The sequence below is a fragment of the Melozone crissalis genome, unplaced genomic scaffold (genome assembly GCF_028551555.1).
Source record: "Melozone crissalis strain CALT ecotype California unplaced genomic scaffold, PUWL_Pcris_2 ptg000014l_1, whole genome shotgun sequence".
Taxonomy (NCBI): domain Eukaryota; kingdom Metazoa; phylum Chordata; class Aves; order Passeriformes; family Passerellidae; genus Melozone; species Melozone crissalis.
In genome coordinates, this window is record NW_026535792.1 from 3,587,197 (window position 1) to 3,607,407 (window position 20,211).

The following is a 20,211-nucleotide window of genomic DNA, read 5'->3' on the forward strand; positions in this document are numbered from 1 at the left end:
GGGTGAGTTAGTACACCACGGAGTAGGTTATGTTTGCTCTCATTAGTAATTCATGGACCTACAGCCCCAGTTCTGCACATGCAGCCACGAGGGGAGCTGGATATGTCTGTCCACCTAAATACACTCTGCTGTCTGAAGGCAGAATTATCCAAAAGTTACCATTATGTCTAAATGTCTCAGGTTAATAAGAATTAAGTGGAAAATGGGTTGCTTATATTAAAACCTTTTTAAAACTTGAATTTTTATATGTGAGGCAACTTTGTTTTCACAGGTTTTCTTAATGCAAAGGAACTGTGCCTAAAATGTTAAAATCTTTTTAAAATCATGCTAGTGCACATTTCCAGTACTCTGCAATAACCTAGCTTCCCAATAATTGATTAAAATCCTGCTCTTAAATAAAGTTCACTGAACAAATTTTTCCTCCAGACTATCAAAACAGAAATGTATCTTGGCATAACCTACTGCATCTGACAGTGATGTGCAAAGGAATTTCTGAAGAGCTGTTTTTGCCTCAGTGGAAGCAACACTGATTTTTAATTTTTTAAAATCCTTCAATGCTAAGGGCACCTACATTTTATGAGTCACTTGCTCCTCACTGGTTTATTCCCTCACCTTACCTAATAATCCTCTCAGCAGGTGAAGATAAACAGAACAGTTCTGGCATCACTGTTCCTAAGGAGCACCTGAATCTGTCAAAGATTCCACAATGTATTCATCAATGGGCTTGGCATTGTAAGTAGCTTCTTGTTGATTGCTAAATATATTTTCTGCAGATATTCTTGTATCTGCTTTACAGAGAATGGTAAGTCTTGAATAAAATTCCAAGATATTCCAATAAAATTCCATTATTTTTACCTCTGTTGCTTACTACAGACCTGACTTCTTCCTTCATGCAGTTATTTGATACTTGAAGTACAGAATCTGATTATTGGCAGTATGGCACCTAGCTGGAAAATTCTGGCTTGATTATTAAACACGGAGATGTTGCCACCTTTAAAATCATACAGTCAACTAAGGAAACAAAAATATAGGATGAGATTAGAAGTATTATAATAATTAACATCCTATTTATAAATAGAAGCACAAGCTCTTTTCTGAGCCTATAGGAATAGTTTTGAAAAAAATATTATCTATTACACAGTGAACAGTATAAATAAGCTTAGATTACATGCCTTGAGTGCTTCTACACAACTCAGTTTCCTATTCATTTTCCAGCTGTTGGTGGAACTTCCAATTTCAACAAATGATTCCAGACAAAATGAGGAAAACATTCAGAAAATCTTGCAGTGCAGACAAACCTCATGAGTTAATCTTTGGAACATTAATAGCTTTGTACAGTTTCAAACTTAGTAAAACTAAGGCACACATGGATTAAACTGTCCTATATCTGAGAGAGCAGGATTTGTCAGTCAGCACGGAGCTTCTCAGCTTTGCCTTTACATTCATAGTATAAAGCAGCAGTCAGCTTTGAGAAATCTACTTCTGTTAATAGTAAGGAATCTGAAAAGTGACTAGTCATGCCAGACTAAGATAGTCTAACTGGATTCTAAGATGGATCAGCACACACAAAACTGCGCTTACATAACCACAGGAAGAAAATCTGGGAGTCAGCACTGGCCGGGCTGGCGCTGCTCAGCCTCCCCAGCCAGGTGTGTGTCTGCTCTGCAGAGGTGGGCACAGTGAGTGAGTGTGTGCTTGTGTTTGTGAGTGTGTGTGTGCAGAAACAGCAGCTTCTCACCTCTGGTTGTTACTTCCATACGTGTCCAGTATGGTATTCCTTACCTCAGTGACAATATTTTTTGGCTGCTATTTTTGTTACTGCCAGCACCGCCCAGGTCAGGCCAGCCAGTGGTGCTGTGCTGGCTTCCAAGCTGAACTTATAAAGTCACTGAATTATAAAGTGAAATTATGTCCTTCATTCAACCAATGTGCAATTCAAGTGAAATTAGCTTATTTGCAAACGATTTAAGTAGAAGGCAACTTTGGCCTAAGGCACATGTTACATTCAGAGGAAAAAAAAAGGAAGAAAAACAAATTCAAATCTCAGGCTGGGTTTGCAGGGGGAGTGATTGAAAAGGACATCTTGTTTGTAAACAAAGGATTATCTGGGAATGAGCTGACACACAATGATCATAAGTGTCATCAATGTCATTTGTAAAAGTTTCCTTCTAACAGGACACATATCAGCTAATTTCACTGTGTTAGGAAATTAGGCACTATGTAGTCATGTTTGACTCTTCACACTTGCCTTTAGCAATACCTAGTATCAGGTAACCCATGAACTGCAAAGGAAGTTGAGGTTACTAATGTACACAGCCACTGCATCTGTAAGGAGTTCTCCTTACCTCAGTGGGAACACTATCCAGTCTAGTTTTTAAATTTGTTTTCATTTTAGAGATATATTAAATATACTATTGTCTAACCATAAAATTCACTATTTCTCACCTGGAATACTGTGAGAAATTCTTACCTCGGTGTTACCTCTTTCTTTTTGCACTGCATTCAAGCTATAAAAATAATGTCACTTTTGTCAAGTCTTGCTATGCTTAGTTTGATCCTACAGGATCATATTTAATTTTATAGCTGTAATAACTGTCTCTTATAATGTATGCATTAGGTATTGCATATAACTACACAGAAATGGAACTGAAAATCAGCTACTACCACTCAGTCTCATATTCTGTTAAATTTGTGGTCAGTAGCTTGAGATTCAAATCGAATTGCATAGTAATATTGTAGTAACCAAGTACAATACAGTATTAAGAAAAAAATAATTTGAAAAGTCCTATTCAAGCACACATTTAATAGTTGGTGTGCTATAAAACAAACAGAAAAATAGAATCCTTTGAATTCCCCAGTAGCAAATTCCTGCTTCTATGGGTGGAAAAATCTGAAAATATTAGACACAGAACTCTGAGGAAAAATATTAAGAGCATGATCTCTCCCAAAAATAAAATTTCCAATAAAATAAAATGTGCTGAATAGAGGCTTAAATTCAACACTTCTCAGTCCAGCATTAATAATCTAAATAGTTTGAGTGTTTCCCCATCCCTTTTTTTCTCTTTAAAAAAAAGGATAATATAAAATAGGTATAAACAAACTGCTATGTAGGCTTCATCAGAGAGTCCTTTCAGAACCACTGTCCATCATTATCATTCTCCTCATCATCTTCCTCCTCATGGTCCAGGTAGACAAAAGCGACTTTCTTCTCTTCAGAAGTATCCGACCTTTGGCCGACCGTTCTTTGCAACTGCACAGTTTGATCAAAATATGACTGTTCCACCACCTTTTCCCCCTGATCTTGGGAGAAACTGGAGAGAACGTAGCCACTTCTTGTGCTTTCATTTCCTGCAAGCTGGTTGCTTTCAACGATGACCTGTGGCTGACCAGCAGAAGGCTCTTGCTTGATGGGCACCAGCCTTGCCCCTTGCTGTTCTGCAGATGTTCCACCCATACTGGAAACATCCATTTGGAAAGTGTAAGCTGTTTCCCTGGAGCCTACTTTAACATGCTTCACAGAGCTGCTGCTCTCAGATGACTCTGCTATTTGTGAAAGATCTTCCACCACTCCAGCAATGGGTCCTGAGAAGATGATTTCCTCAGCATGTGTTCCTGCAGGACTTACTTGAACACGCCTGAAGGCTCTTGAGCCTCCTGAAAGGGTCTGGTCTTCCAGTTCAGTGATTTCTGTGTGCTCAGAGGCAGGCCCCTGGTAGATGATCTCTTCAGCTGTCATAAATCCCTGGGGACCCATCTGGACTTGTCTGACTGAACTTTCTGCCTGTGAGAAGTCCCTTGTGCTGCTGACCTCCACTTTACCGGAGATGGGCCCTTCAAAGATAACGTGCTCAGTGTGAACCTCTTTTGGGCCCAGCCTGAAGTGCCTCATTGATCTGCTGACATCCACAGCCCCTTCAGCCTGGGAAAAGCCATCTGAGCTATTGAGTGCCACAGAGTCCAAACCCGACCCCTCAAAAGAGACTCCTTCAGTCATTTGCCTTGATCCTACTGTGACACGTCTTGTGGTCCTGCTGAAGTCTGTGGAGACCTTCTGAGAAAGATTTCCAGAATCCATCTCTTCTACAACTGTAGTAATAGGGCCTGTAAAAATGACTTGTTCTGTGGTTTGGATTTCGTTGGGGCCCAGTTTGAAGTGCTTCACAGATTGGCTGAATTCTGACAGCCCCTCTCTCTGAACGAGATCTTCTGAGGCACTGAGCTCCAGCGCTTCAGAACCCGGCCCTTCATACAGGACCTGCTCAAACCCCTGGACTTCTGCTGGGCCAACCCTGACACGCCTCTGGGACTTGGTCTCATCAGCTGAGTGTGATGAGTGAGAGGCCTCTCCATAATCTGTAGTTTCCGAAACCGAACCGTCATAGACGACCCTTTCAGTGGTGTGATAGCCAGCGCCACCACTGCGCCTCGTCGTGGAGGAGCTGTAGATCTCCTGGTCAGCAAAAGGGGTGTATTTGTCACTGTGGGAAGAAACTTCCACACTGCTCCTATCTGAGCTCTCTTTCTTCAGGGAGTGTAATGTTGCCTTCTCCTTCTCGCTTGTGATTACTTCACCAAGCCGATCTATATCAAATTCATCAGCATTAAGGGTCTGGGACAGATTGACTTCAGCAACAATGGTCACTGAGCCCCCCTCCTCCTTCTGATCAACTTTTTTGATATCAAATGCCAAGTTGCTAGCGTCCACTCTGCTGTCTTTTGTTAATGCAGAGAGCTCCTCTTTCACACTTTCTGGGAGACTGCCCTCCAACTGCTCCAAAGCTTCCTTCAACTGATGTTTAGGGTCTTTTGTTTCCTTGGATAAAAGCCCTTTTATTGAAGTCTGAAATTCATGGGGAATTTTAATTTCTTTTTCAATGACAATGGATTCAACATGGGATCTTTCACCTTCAGGAGGATGCTCTTTTAAAATATGGGCACTGGCTTCCTCCCCCACCACTTTGTAGGTATCTTCTGGAGACCTCGCACCTTCCTCTCTTTTACTTTGTGTGCCTTGCAAAAATTCATCTTGCCAAGAATATTTAATAGTTGATTCTTCTTCAATATGAATTTGCCCATAGACTGAGTCATCATCTTTTTCATTAATAATAGGATGCTCATCAGGAACAGATACAAAATATTTCTGTTCAATAGGTGAGTCATCTTCCTCAGTTACTTCTTCCACGTGAGTGAAGCTCTCATGGCGCGGTTTCTTCTTTTTGACATCTTCATACGTGAAGGTGACGTTTTGTTCCTCCTCACCATAACGCCTCTCCCTCTCAGGGAATGAATCCTCCACTTCTTCTACTTGGAAAGGTGTTGAAAAATCACTCCTTTCATCGGTGGTGTAATCCAGTGGCTCCTCTACAATCTCCACATTCACAGACACGTTCTTCCCGCTCTCGCTTCCTTTCAGGCCGTCATGGACAATATCTTCTATCTCCTCTTTGGATGGAGTCCCCTCAACGCCCTCTCGAATCACTTTTCTGACATCCTGGTTTGATAGGTGTCCCAAGTCACCTTCACCAGAAATGGCTATGTCTTCTTGAACTTGAGACTGCACTGTGAACTCAGTCTTTATTTTCCCTTCATCTTCTTGTTCTTTCTTATCAAAATAAGTCACTTTGGTGTCTGTTGACATCTGTGAACTAGAAGAGTGTGTGAAACTTTTAAGAATGTCAGCAACAATATTCTCTGCTATGCTTTCAGTTGGCAGAGCTCCCATTTTATGGCTCCCATCCCTAATTTGCTCTTGATCTTCCACACTGGACTCTGCTTCTGAAATCCTCACTTGGCGAGTTTCAGCAGACTGAGTTGCGTGTTCATCTGTTTCTCTTCCTATGGAAGTTTTAACACCTTGTACCCTTATTTCTTTATTTCTCTGAGGCTCTTTGTCAGGAACAGGCCTTTCAATGGTGATTGGTACCTCAATGACATCTTTGCTTCTTGATTCTGAGGTCACAGTTGCATCATTTTTGGTTGCTTCCCTTTTCAAAGTTCTTGCAGCAGAAATATCACTGTCTATTACCTTCTGGCTAATTTCCTCATGGATATATTTTTTCTGCTCAGTCTTCCTCCCAAAATCGACAGTTTCTTCTATAAAGGATTTCTCATCAGTTTTCTTTTTCTCATCCTTTGTTTGTTTCTCCATCTTATCTTTTTCTTTCAGCAGAGAAGTCTTCTCATCAGTTGGTTTGCTGCCACCTCTTTTGTCTTTTAGTGTGGTCCGAGTTTCAATTATAGTTTCTTCATATTTAGATGGTTTTGCATTGGTAATCAGCTCATAAGCCGGAAATCTAGTGAAGCCTGGTTTACTTCTTTCAGCATCAGGCTTGTGGTCCTTGTCTGATCTTTCTGCATGTGTTGATTCTTTTGAAAAAGATACTGTGGATGAAGTTGTAACTTCTGTTTTCTTCCTTTCTGGAATCCTCTTCTGCTGCATTTCAGTGCTTCTCCAGCTACTGTAGTCTGGAGTAAATGTTCTTAGCTCTTTGTGGTCTGTTACAATCCTTTCATCCTTTGTGACAGTCGTAGAAGGGCGGTATGTTGAACCAAGCAGGTCCCTTCCAAAAGTTCTTCCCCCCGTTGTTGTGTGTGATCCAGACAGTGTGGAGTGGGCTGAGTAATGTGCAGAGCTGCTCATATTTGTCACTGGCATTCTGTGCCTCGTGTCAGTGATCCTGGGAGCTGGTGACGTTTTACTTCTATTACTTTCTTGATAAGTAGAGTAAATATCAGTGTAGTTGGTATACAAAGTGTTTATAAGATCTGCAAAGAGAGCACAGGTGACCAAGCATTAAAATAATGGTTTGCATTTAAAATATCGTCAAATAGAGGGCATGAACTATGAAAACATGCACTATGTTTTATGAAAGAAATCATGTCTTCATTTTCAGTGGAGCTTTGTACAGGCATTCCTGTAGGTTTTGCTTGTTAATTAGGTCTGTGCATAAATTACATTAAAGCTGAAAGCAAAGCTTTTTCTCAAGTTTCAAGTTGCAAGATCTTGCTAATTTTACCTGTTGTGCACTACTGGGTATTGTGGCATTTATTGAGGAATTACACTTTTTATATGTATACTGATGTTCATTTACAACTTCTTATTAAATAATGTATGCTGACATCACAGGCTGGGTTTTTTGCTTCATTACTGAAGTTTCTTAGTTCCTATTGACATTTAAGGGCACACTCCCACCACATACTAGAAACTGCAAACACAAATACAACCCTTCATAGCCTCACAGTAAAGAACAACAAGGGAGAGAAACAAAGAACCTTTTAGGCTCTGTCTATAGAAATTAATACAATGTTCCAGAATATCTGATAGGTAAGACCAACCAGTACTGCACCACACACATCTCTCACTCCTAAAAAGCTACCACATCTTCTCTGACTTTTGGTAGTGTCTCCTGTATTATTTCTGTAATTCCTTCCCTGTTCTGTGAATATGCTGAGCACTGTCTGCAGAAGTACTGGCTAGTCCAGATCCAAACTCTGCTGTCCAGATGAAGACACAATGTTCATAATTTAACAGCACAGGCAGATCTCTGTGAGCATTTCAGCCTGAGCCTCTTGCATTTCCTGCTACACACACAGCCTTCAAATGTCTTCTGGGACTACAGTAATGACCCCACATTGTTAAACTCCTGAGTATTATCCAGATTAATTCTGTTATTAATTGCAATGTCCACAGCAGCCACAGTGAAGGTCCATCTTATCTAAAACCCTGTTTGCAGGGACCAAGAGTAGATACACAGGGAAGAGTACAAGAACAGGGCAAGTAAATAGTGATACTTCCCTTGTATACTCTCACAGCCTCCAGAGATTTGCAGCTCCTAAGATAGAAATGGTATCTTTATGTTTAGTGAGTCTTTGATTTGTCTTTCATTACTCTGCTAAGATATCTCTTTAAACCCACGTGAACTTTTTAACACTCACAATGCCTCAGGATGATGAACTCCTTATTTTTAACTACATGTTCTGTTAAACACCTCTTGCTTTATACTTCAGAACTCTCTTAAGCCCTATGGACATCCAAAAGTTCTTTAGAGCTACAAAACATCACTCCCTATGTGCTCCACTCAAGCCATGATTTTATAAGGTATCTCACATAGAAGAGCAATATGTTGATTTAAAATATTAACACTCAAAAGAAATTCAATATTCACTTTGCAATACACCCATAAAAATATACATCAGGAAGAGTATAACATAATGATTTCCAGTTGTATTTAATTTAATTCAAAATTAATTTTAACATATTCATATTTTACCTTGAGGCAATTTCCCTGCATACTCTTCTCTCCATATAATCCATGGCTTGCACTCCCCTTCTAACAAAGCTCTGCAAAACACAAAGGGCATTTCATTAAAATATTGGGAACAATAAGCATAATATTTTACATTTATAAGTCTTAGGAATTGAAACAATTATCCTGTAGGAGCAACCTGGAATAGTGGAATGTGACAACAAGTCCCATCCAACCTGGCCTGGAACACTTCCAGGGATGGGGCAGCCACAGTTTCTCTGGGCAAGATGTTTTACAAAAAAAACCCGCAAAAATGAAAAAAAGAATGACAGCAACCTTCCTGTTTGTAAAAGAGTAGTAAAGGTGGTGTTGAAGTGTGATATGAGGGAACCGTTACAGGAGGATTTGCAAGTTGTATCCTTGTGAAATGAAAAATGAAGGAAAGTATAACTTCTGCTATCAAACACAGTGCTGGAGGAAACAATTTACAGTGTTAAATTAACTATTCCTAGTTCCTATTCCATTGGAAATCAGCACATCACATTTCACAAAAAAGGAGTAGAGAAATTCTCTGTGTCAGAAACCGCTTGGTCTCCTTTAACGCCCTCTCTGTGTGTCCCTGTCCCTTTTGGCAGTGACACTCCAACAGCTCCCACACTGCCAGGAAGCGCCAGGGCAGCAGCCTGGAAATGCTACATCAGGCCATGCCCTGGGCAAGGCAAGGCTGCAGGCAGCACAGGAACTTGGTGGGCTTGTGCTGCTCCTACCAGACACTTACAGCATTTCTGGGCTTGGGAATGCCAGATGTTCTGCACTGATAAGACACAGCTGCAACATCAAAGCTGGCAAGAGTAAGGCTGGAGGACTTCGATAGCCAAGGCTTCTGCCTCCCCGGGGCAGGAGCTGAAAGCCACTCAGGACTAGGGTACAAACACTTCTGCTGGACATTTATGTCAAAACTAACACAGCAGGTGTTTTAACATCACCTGTATATTTCACACTTCCCATGACTGATCACTTTGGCACCAGCAAAATATCATTAGCAAGGTTTTCTTAGCCTTGATGGATTTGTCTAGATCCAGAAGAAAAGCCGGGTTAGAACTACCTAAAACAGGCTCAGATGGGCATCTTTCCTTTTATTTTTTGAGTTGAAAACACCCACAGTAAAAGCAATTTATCTTTCTCCACGCTGAGAGAAGCTTCATGGCAATTAGATCCCTTCAACACATGTAATGCTCCCAAGACCAAACATCTGATCTGATGGAGCCAGCGAGTGCCAAACAAATTTCTCTGACAGACCTGCCAGAGAAGCTGGTGGTGACGCTGCAGAAACACATCCAGGAGCTGGCAGGGAAAGTGTTAACCATGACGAAGGAAAGCAGGAATGTGGGGAGTTTGACTAAGGATTTCTGGCTGCTGTTAAAACAACAGTTGTTCAGTTGCTGCAGCAACCTATGAGGTCACTAAAAATAAGCTCCAGGAGGTAACTGTATATGGCAAAGGGCAGCAGCCCACAGAAAAGCTGGATCTGAAGTGTTACTACTGAAAGTGAAAGGCAAAGCTTCCTGAAACTTCTGTAAAACTGGACAGAGAATCAGTATTTTACTGGGCACTTCATAATATGTATGACCTCATGCTTATCAGAAACCAAGAAAATGTTAAACTGAGCTTGGCTTACTAAACTGGCACGAGAAAGAGCAGTGTACTGTACTGAGCCAGCAAACTCAGCTTGGGCTGCTGAGCTTGACCATAGCTTGAGTTTATGCAAGTCATTTTGCTTCTCTATTCCTCTGCATCCTTTCCTAATAATAATCTCTTGGTGGTAAGGTCTGCTTTTAAACTTAAACTGCCCAAAGAATTAATTTCAACTGTATGAACTTTTAAGTAGTCATAGTAATAATAAAAAAAAACATTGCCCCAAGCAGCACTCTTCTAAAAAAAATAACCATGTCAGCTACTTCCTGGAAATCAGGTCCCAAATGACATATACTCCCATTTTGTTAACACTTAATTTAAGTGTTACCAGAAAATAATCCAACTGCACCGTTAGCTCATGTCATTATTAATGGCATTTATCTAAAGTTAGCAGGGCCATGCTCGCCAGCCTGTGCTGGATGACAGCAGAAACAACCAGTCCATGAGAGCAGGAGGAGGAGATAAAGTGGTTGGGGTGGGGAGAGAGAACAAAAGGATGTAGTGCAAATTTTATTATGGGCATTCAGGACAGTAATGACTTCATTTCAACTACAGAAACCCAAAATCTCAGATGAGGCACTTGGCCAGCAAGCCATTAACACTCATCCTCTCTATCCTGGGTATTTTCTAAGGAGATACAAAAAATCCCACCTCTCCAGGAAGGGGGCCAAGGCCATCCACATCCTTTTTCCATCCTCCTAGGATAGGAGGACAAGGAGTGTGAACAACAGCAGGTACTGCATGTTAAATTCCCCAGGTGTTGCAAACTCAGTGCGTTCTCAAAATGAAACCCATACGGGAGTGGAACCTATTGGATGGTACAAGTTATGAAGAGGAAGAAATGAGACTGACTGAAAAAGCTGTGGTGAGTGGCTCAGAGGAGCTTAATGCTGGTGATGATTCTGTGAGAGGAAGGCATGGAAAGGGTCAGAAGTGTTCATGGAGGACCACAAGCCAAAGTTCACCTGGCAAATGTGTTCAGAGATCCTAACAATGACCATGGAAATAAAGTTGTGTAGCCTTTGGTGCTTCAGAATGCAGGGTGGTAACCTGAACAGAACACTTGTATGACACTGGAATTTCAAACTGAAATATTTTACCCTTCAACAACATATTTTAGAGAGGACAGAAAAGCTCCTGAACCTATTGGTACAGCTCTGGGCAGCCACTGCTACGTGAAGAGAAGTTTCTGCTAGCTAAGGAGAAAGACCTGAGAGCAATTCAGATTCTAGGCAGGTTTTCTATCTCCTTTTAAAATCAAGATTTTTACAGGATTACTAATTTACCACTTCTCTCTGGAAATAAAACCTAAGTATAGTTAAGTAGCTGTGGTTTTGAAGGGTTCCAAGGACACAGAACAAAACTGTGAGACACTTAATAAATATTTACTTCAACAGTGAGAAAAGGGCTTAGGAATGAATATTCCCATGAGGTGTAACTCCACAAAGCCACATATTTCTCTTCCTGAGTGAATCTTGGCTCCCAGAGCAGGAAGGGTGAGCAGAGTCAGAGAGGAAATACACTTGGACCTTAAGGAAGGGTGTTCCTTGCAGCAGGGATCCTTCTTCCCACTCCAGGAGCAATGGTGACTAATGGAAAGAACCGACCTTGTAACAGAACTGAACGAGTTGTGAAACAAAGAAAAAACACAGGGTGGGAGGCAAAAAGGCTCCAAGACCAGCTACCACACCCTCAACCTATAGGGCCAGGAGGAAAGGAAATGCCAGGGCCTTGGTGGGAAGCTCTCCATGGAAAGCTCAGGATGCTGGACTGAGTGTGAATAGGTGGCTTTTGTTTCCAGTCTGCATTAGCCAGGGTATATGCCAGCATCCTCTGTGAAAACAACTGAAGCTGTGCTCACGTGCCCTTCTTTCCGCAGGTAAAAAGACCTGGGAGAGGAACAGGATTTGAAAAAGCACATGAATGAGCTGTCCAGAACTCTCCTACTTGACTTTATGCACTGAGTCCCCTCCCACAGCAGGGCTGACAGAGACACACAAGAAGGAAGGAACTATTATCTTGAATAGAGGGAGGAAAAGAAGAGGAGGAAGAGGTAAAACTGCATATGTGTAAAACCACAAAAAAATAGCTTTTCAGCTTCTGATATTTTAAAAGAAGCTTGTTTGCTGGCATTTGGAAGTTTTTTATCTGTAGCAAGGCCCATTCTCTTATTCTTATCCCATCTTCAGTGGGCAGATGCTGATTTTTCCATTGACATCTGCCTTGCCAAGGCCATCAGTGACCCAAGCTGCATTCACATCCATCAGATGAACAAACCCTATGGATTAAGGAGCTTCTGAACTGGACAACAAACACACTGCAGGTGATGCTGAATTGTTGTCCTTTCTATAACCAGGGCAGGGAATCCTTAGACAAGCCAATAATACTCAGATAATCAGTGATACAACTCTGGAGAAATTCCAGAATTTCATGGGCTTACAAGGTTTTCAAACAACTGAATATCTGGGCATTATCATTCCTAGTTCTGGATGAATACTAATCATCAAAACAACTCTGATAATTCTGTTATTGTGACAGTGCTAATCCTGTTTTGCAGATGAATAAACCAAGGGAGAAAGTTTAACGACAGCAGTGAAAGTCAACAACAGAGCTGGGATTAAATTCAGAAGAATCATGTTTTTTAGCAAAGTTAACAGAATTAACACACATAGATAAGGATCACAACTGGCTACCACTTCCACAGTAATGCTCCAGACACTGCTGACTTTCCAAGGATCACAGGGGTCCCCAAACATCAAGCAACACACTGTTGCTTATCAAGTGACTGCAGATTACTTGTCCCCCACTGGCTGTGATTTTATCTCCTCCAGAAACCAGCCCTGGTCTGTGCCTCCTTGCAGACAAGGCTTCCAGACTGTTGGTGCTCTTTCATGAAGACATTCTCTGCTCACTACTCCTTATCAAGCTCCTCAGAAGTTATTTCAAGTTTCCCATATTTTCAGTTATGCAAGTGAAATTAAATTTCAAATGCATCAGTGGATTGACAGTCCACACACCTCACCCATAACTCAGCTGGTGCTATCTTTATCCAGACTTACTGGTTCACACTCAGGACACAGCATTAATGTTTTAGGACACAGAAGCATGTATTATATTTAACTGGAAATACTCCATCTATTTACACAGGCTGAATATTAATAATGCACCCGGTGTAATGACAGAGGAAGTCTCCTTAAAAAAATACAGAAGTAGCCTGACAATAAATTTTCACAAATTATCCCTTTCCTCAGTAATAATTGCTCATCTCTCTGTATTTGAAGATCAGTATCTCAATGAAATTTGTTGAAAATTTTGTGCTATTTGCAGAAAAAACACATTATCTTTACAAGAAGGAAGGATCTTCCTCCAGTTCATCAGTATTGGGTTATTCAGGATTTTTTTCATTCCAAATCAGCTTTGTGCCCTGTACATCATGATTCCCCAGACAAGAGAATTACTCTGCCTTTTCAACCCCACAACTATTTAGTGGCTAGAGAGAAGCACAGTCCTGAAGATTCATTAGCAGAGATGTTGTTTGCTCTTATCTCCCATTTGATCTAAACATGTTTTCATAACAAATCAAGGATGGAGAAGACTTTTCTGTTACCTTCCCACTATCCTACAACTGCAACAGGGATGGGGAACTCACTGCTTACATCAGTGCTGCAGGTGGTCACTAATCAACATATTGAAACAATGAAATGTGCCATGTAAATTGACAGCAACTACATAACCTCAAGTTTTACTGACTGCAATTTAGGGATATTGCCTCCTCAGCTTGTAACCAAATATTGCCTCAAAAATCCCCATCAATCTGATATCCATTCTACCAGGACTAAGAAGGTTTCTTACATACCATGATATTTGTACCAATTTAATAGGATTCCTATGAATTATATTGGCTGTAGAGCCTTGAGACTCCCAAAGTCACTGTTTGTATTTTAAATGCTGGAAAGGGGATGAATGGGGCTCTCATATCTATAAAAAGGGATTTAAATTATACTCTGTCTAGAGAATAGAGTGTGACCACAAATCTTACCTGTAGGTTTCAATTTCAAGGATGAGGCCTGCTTTCACCTGCAGGAGCTCTTGGTAGTCCCTCAGGTAATCTGTGATTGACATGGTCAGGAACTGCTTCTCTTCTTCCAGGGCATCAATTATTCTCTGAAAAGAAACAAGAAATTTTTAGTTTTGAAAGAACATAAAATATGTAAACTTCAATGCCTTAAAACATAAAAAAAATTAATTAAAAAAAACTTATACAAAAGTACATCAGTGCTCTATCACTTCAAAAACCAAAAGAAATCAGCTCCATGACCTTCCCATATACAAGCTGGAATACTTTGTTCCTGAAGCAAGTTTTATGCTAAGTTCATTTTATTCCTTACAAGCTGGTTAAGTTATTTCAGTTAAACCCATTCAGATTCCCTGTTCAAAAGTTATTAAGCACACATGGCAAGGAAAATACACTTCTTCATAAGATTTATATGTGACTCATTTGGCCATTTTAAGACGTGCTTAAATCACACTTGAGATCAGAAATGTCAGCAATAGCTTTGCCATGAGAACCTCATTTCAGTTCCAGTATTTTCAGTTCCACAGATGTCTGGTTTCAAACCAGTTTTGGAATTTGAGCATCTGAAGATACTCACAGTGCCCACAAGGTAAAAGATGAACCTCCAGTGATTCCTTCAAGCTTTCTATAGTATTTGGACAGCTGCTTTGAGGCCCATCCAGCAGTACCAAATCTCTAACCTTGCTAACTAATATGCTATAGATTGCAATTTGTTCTGGGGGCTGGGAAGACAAATTAAGTATCAACAAAGGCCCGATTCTGTTTTGCTCACGTCACTCTGCACTATGCAGGAACTCTGAAATGTCATTTACAGAGTAAAACCTCATGTACAACACTAAACAGGAATTCACAACAGTGTATTTTAGATTTCATCCTGAAAACTGCTTTGCAATCAAACTGGAAAATCAAGGCACTGATGGTTTAGTTTTAAAAAATTCAAAATATATCACTTATAGGCAGCAAGTGCTCCAGTATCACAGTATGAGCAACAGCATAAAAATGAAGATACAGCAGGGGACTCTGCTGTTAATGCCAGCATGATGTGCTAGGCAGAAGTAAGAACTAAGAATATAAAGTGCTGGCATGTCAACCATTAATAGTTTTGGGTTTTTTAAGTAAAACTAAAAAGAAAGCTCTATGAAGGAAGCTGCCTATATTTGCCTATACACGTGGGTACAGTTCTCTATATAACACATTAATTTCTTTCTTCATTTGCCTTTGCAGCTCTTGCTAAATGATTACACCGATGTTTCCCCTGACATGACAATCCTTGCCTACAGTCTTCAGTGTACTTAAAATTCCCTTTTTATGGCAGAAGACAAATCATATCTGCTTATCTGAAAGAGCACCAAAACCCCCCAAAATCCTCCTGCAGACCCAGGGGAGGCACCATCCCATGGCCAGGCAGATCTTCAGCAGCTCTGAGGGAACAATCCTGCTCAAGGACAGCACAGACACAGTGGAAAATCTGAGGTGAGAAGGGAAGAAAAGTAAAAGTACTGCTTTTAAAAGGAAAAGGTTACCCAGCAAGAATGGCCAGGGTGCAACAGAACCAGGAGTCAGCAGGAGGTGCAGAAGAAAACCAATCCCTAAGAGCTCTTGTACAAAAGTTAAATGATTCAGATGTTTCTTGCCTGCACAATTAAACACAGAATAACCTATACATGTGCAGAGCTTTAAAATGCAGTCCCAGAAAAATCCATACAGGAAATTTCTACACTGGACTACAGATCGTGAGGAGCTGAAATACAGGGGCTGTTCAAATCCATCCAAGAACACAGGAGCTTCAGTCCCTCACCCCCACGTTCTCCAGTCTGGGTTTGAAAAGCCACCTGGATTCTGCCCATGGGGCTGGAGAGCACTGGGGATCCAAGAGCTGGAGTTCATGATTACCATAAGGGGCCACACAGCCCAGCCAGCTGTGCAGCAGTTCCAAAGGAATTAATTCCAGTGGGAGCAGACACTCCATAGACTGGTGGCAGACAGCCAGACACCCAGCCCTGCATCCCTGATGCTCAAACATAAAGCAGAAGACAACTGGCCTCAAGTCCTGTCTCCAAGCACACCAAAAAGCACAGGAACCAATCCATCAAAGTCCAGCAGATTGGGAGCCAACAAACCCATTTTGCAAAAGGTAACCTCTCTGCTTGGCAGATCTGGTGTTTTCTTCACACAGGGCTCTCTTGGAAAGATCTGCTTCCCAGCCACATCAATCACAGCCCCCAAATGCCTGTGATGTCCTGCTAGGACTAAGTAAAGGAATAGAAACTGTTTTCTCACCCTTCATGTGCTCCTTTCCAGGCAGCACTGGGAAATTTTAGAAGGGCAGCAGGGGGGAAAGAATTTACTTGGGTTGTCCAAGCTGTACCTACTGAGGGAATAGAGGATTCCAGGCCCCAGCCCTTTCCATCTGGAACTATTTACTGATCCCATGGCTCATTCATGGCTCAGCAGGGGAGGAACTCACCCTGCACTTGCCTGGCTTGAAACTGCTACACAGAGAAAGGCACATGACATATCAACATTAAATGTGCATTTGACAAGATGTTTTCTCCTTCTCTTGAGCTCACAGCACTGACACAGGAACTGATCTTAAACCCACTCTTATCAGTTAAAAATATCTGCCTTGTTTCAGAGCAGCAGGATGGGCCATGGATGGTTTTACATCCAAATAATTCAGAGTTTTCAAACCACCAGGAGTTTTTGCATCAGTATTCTCATGGCACACAGCTAAAATTATAGAAGGAAGAGACCTACTGAGTTCATCCCTTTAGCACTCAGGACTAGGGAAAATTTTCCAGTGTATGATTTACTGCCTGCCTGGTTCAGCTGCATTATGACTCCAAATACTTTTTTCTATTTAACACTGCTGAAAGCTTCAGTGAGGATAAGGGCAGTTCAGGAGGCAAAGATGAACATATAAGGCAACTGGATGATATATGGAAAATATGAATAAATCTAATTGCCATTGCAGCTGCAATGAACAATAATAACTTGACTTTAATCTGTACATACATATCATTTTTACATGACACTCTACAATAAATAAGCATGGAATTGATGCTTTTTAAAGAGCAGTTTAAAACCCATGCTGAACATACTTCAACCAGTAAGAGAAATGAGTGAGGAAAAAAAAAAGCTTTGATCCCAAGAACGGAACCTGAAACAGCTGCTCCTACACATTCCATAATTTTTCTTCCTGTATGTGAGCAAAAGATTTTATTTCTCATGTACAGCAGACTGGCAACTGCAAAAAGGCATTTCTCATTAAACCCAAACACAACATCCTTCAGAATTAATAAACCCTATGACATATTTGAATATACATCTAGATAATATTTAATTTCTGGTGAAAATGGTCAGATATTTTCAACACACTTTTTTCTTCTTGTTGTATTACTAAGATTTGAAATGATTTTTCCTGTAAAATCTAAAGATGTCAAACATTCATGAAAGTACCAGAGAAGTCTGTGATGTTGGTGTCAAAACAACAATCCATTTTGGAGCATTGCATGAGGATCATTCAAGGGCATCCATTGATTTTCATTATTTGACTTCTGCAATAGATTGCTGTCATCTACAATGGGTTTCTCCAGTTGCTCTTTCAAAGAAAAGTCTTTAAAAGTACAACCAGATATAAAGATAACTGGTTTAAAAACACCTCCCTGAGCTGAAAAAGTTAAATAAAAGCCATTCTCACTGACTGTAGTAGAAAAACTTGTGGCATGGACAGCAAGCTATACAAAATGCTCTGTTTACTCCATATTTAGACGTTTTCAGTTTGAGCAATGGTGACTGTCATTATAAACCCCTAATAAAAATTACAGACAGCAAGAAGGTCATTTTTTGGAAATCTAAGAAACTTTAAATATAAAATGGAAAAAATGAAGAGCTTTATTTCTTCTTTACATTTTCAGCAGGTTTTGTCTGTTGGATAGATTTAATTAATGAGGGATTTACATATGTCATCCTACAGCTTTGGGAATGTTTACATATGTGACTGTCAGAATGAATTGTCCTGTCAAAAACGGGGAAAAAAAATATTTAAAAGTTAAGAGCCTTTCCAATTACTTCTTACATACCTAATCTGTCTCAGTTCACAGCATCTGCAAACTATGCAGCTTCCAAACAATCCAGCAGAGTACAAAAACCAGACACACACAGAGCCACAGGTCCCAGTCCCTTCCCAGCTGCCAACATCTCCATAATCTGCACAAAGCTGGGCAAACACGGGGTTCGGGCACACACCGAGCTCCAGCAGGGTGTTAATAAAGGGTCTAACAATGAACAAAAGAAATGTTGCCCTCAGGAAATGGATGGATGGGCTGCATGATCTAATATGCGCTCTCCCCACGGAGCTGGATGAGCGGATACTCCGCTGTTCCGGCAGGAGCTGATCCCCTCCCACACACACGGGGATCACACATCACACCGAGCACCATCCTGACACAAACAAACCCCCAGCTGCACACGCTCTAACCCTGTTTGACACCTCCAAAATCCACCTCCAGCATCTTCTCGCCTTTACACAAAGTTTTCTTAACTACGCTACGGACCACAAGCTTTTCCCGAGGCTGAAGGCACACTGGAACGGGTGTAAAACAGGAAAAAATTCCGGATTATTTCTGTGATGGGCACAGGCCACCCTGAAGCCTCAAGGCCGTGTCCCGCGGTTCATTTGCTCCCAGGGGCTGCTCCGTGTCCCAATGCTCCTGCCAACCCCGCCAGGCGCCTGGCAAGGCCGTGTGCCCGCTCCATGCTCTTGGCCACCTGCCGCGGGCAGGGTGGGAAGGGAGCACCTGTCACCAGGATGATGTCCTCAGGGTCACTGTCTCCCTTCTGAGTCACACCCAGCTCTCCCCAAACCCCCCGGGGCTCTGAGGGACTCCCTGCCCCACACAGAGAAGGGCCCAGCAGCTAAAGGCTCCTGCTGGGCCACCTCCTCCTCCAGCCTGGGGAGATCCCACTGCCAGGAGGGAAAGCGGGGTGGGAAAGCCCGGATCACACCGAGCCAGAGCGGCTTTAGCAGCCCCCGGAGCAGAGCGAGGAGGAGGGACGGGAAAGTCAGGCTCACATCGCGCCATGGATCAGAACTGAAGGGAAAACGCGAGTGACAGGAGTGTCAGGGGAAGCGGGAGAGTCCCGGCAGCGGGGCCCATGTGCCACCCACCTGGTACTCCTCCAGCTCGGCGCCGTGGCGGTCCTGCAGGGCCAGCATCTCCTGCTCCAGCCGCTCCCGCAGCGCGACCAGCTCCTCGCCCTGGCGGTGCAGATCCTCCAGGTGCTGCCGGCACTGCCGGCTCTCCTCCCGCAGCAGCTCCAGGTTCTCCCGGCTGCGCTGCGCCTCCTGCTCCTGCAGTACCTGGATCTGCTCCTGGTAGCGCAGCAGGGTCTCCCGGCAGCTCTGGTTGAGCAGCATCTCGTAGGTCTCCTCCAGCTCCTCCAGGCTCAGCCCGGCCAAGGGGGGCGGCAGGGCGGCCAGGTTCAGCCGCAGCTCCCGCATCTCCACCGCCTCCCGCCGCTGCCGCTCCGCCATGTGCCCGTGCTCGGCCTGCAGCTCCAGCAGCAGCTCCTCCAGGGCCACGCACTCGCCCCGCAGCCGCTCCAGCAGCGCCCGCTGCGCGGCCAGCTCGGGCTCCAGGCGCCGCCGCATCCCCAGCACCTCCGCGCCCAGCGCCCGCAGCTCCTCCAGCTCCCGCCGCAGCCCGTCCCGCTCCAGCTCCGCTTCCAGCTTCGCCCGGGTCAGCTCCTCCAGCTGCATCCGCAGCCAGGCCAGCTCCTGCTCGGGCACCTGGAGCCCGATCAGCTCCTGCTCCCGCAGCTCCGCCAGCTCCTGCGCCAGAAAGCGGTTCTCCTCCTCCAGCTCCCGCACGCGGGTCACGAAGACCCGCAGGCGGGAGTTGAGCTCCTGCAGCTCCCTCTTCTCGTCCCATCCCGCTTCCCAGCGCCGCCACATCTTGCCGGGCCGCGGGGTCGGGGCGCGGTGGCCCCGGGGTTGCGGGCGCTGTGCGGCTGCGGCGGGAGCTGCGGGGTGTGCGCGGCACCGGGACAGGCCCCGCCCCTCAGCCCCGGCCCTCAGCCCTGGCCCCGCCCCCTGACACTCGGCCCCGCCCCCCTGCGCCGTGGCGCCCCCTGCCGGCTGCGGGCGGCTCCCGCCAAATTCCTGGGCGGGAGTCTGAGCCCGGTTTAAGGAGC

General features: G+C 43.3%; 1 protein-coding gene across 1 annotated transcript; it reads right to left on the reverse strand.

Moving 5' to 3' along the window:
- Window positions 1-850: 850 nt before the first annotated feature.
- Window positions 851-19,972, reverse strand: SYNM (synemin). The gene is made up of 4 exons (XM_054272872.1): window positions 19,187-19,972; window positions 13,981-14,105; window positions 8,271-8,341; window positions 851-6,765 (listed from the first exon to the last, which is right to left on the reverse strand). Exons 1-4 carry the CDS (start codon window positions 19,970-19,972, stop codon window positions 3,131-3,133), a joined length of 4,617 nt encoding a protein of 1,538 aa, XP_054128847.1. The 3' UTR covers window positions 851-3,130.
- Window positions 19,973-20,211: the final 239 nt, after the last annotated feature.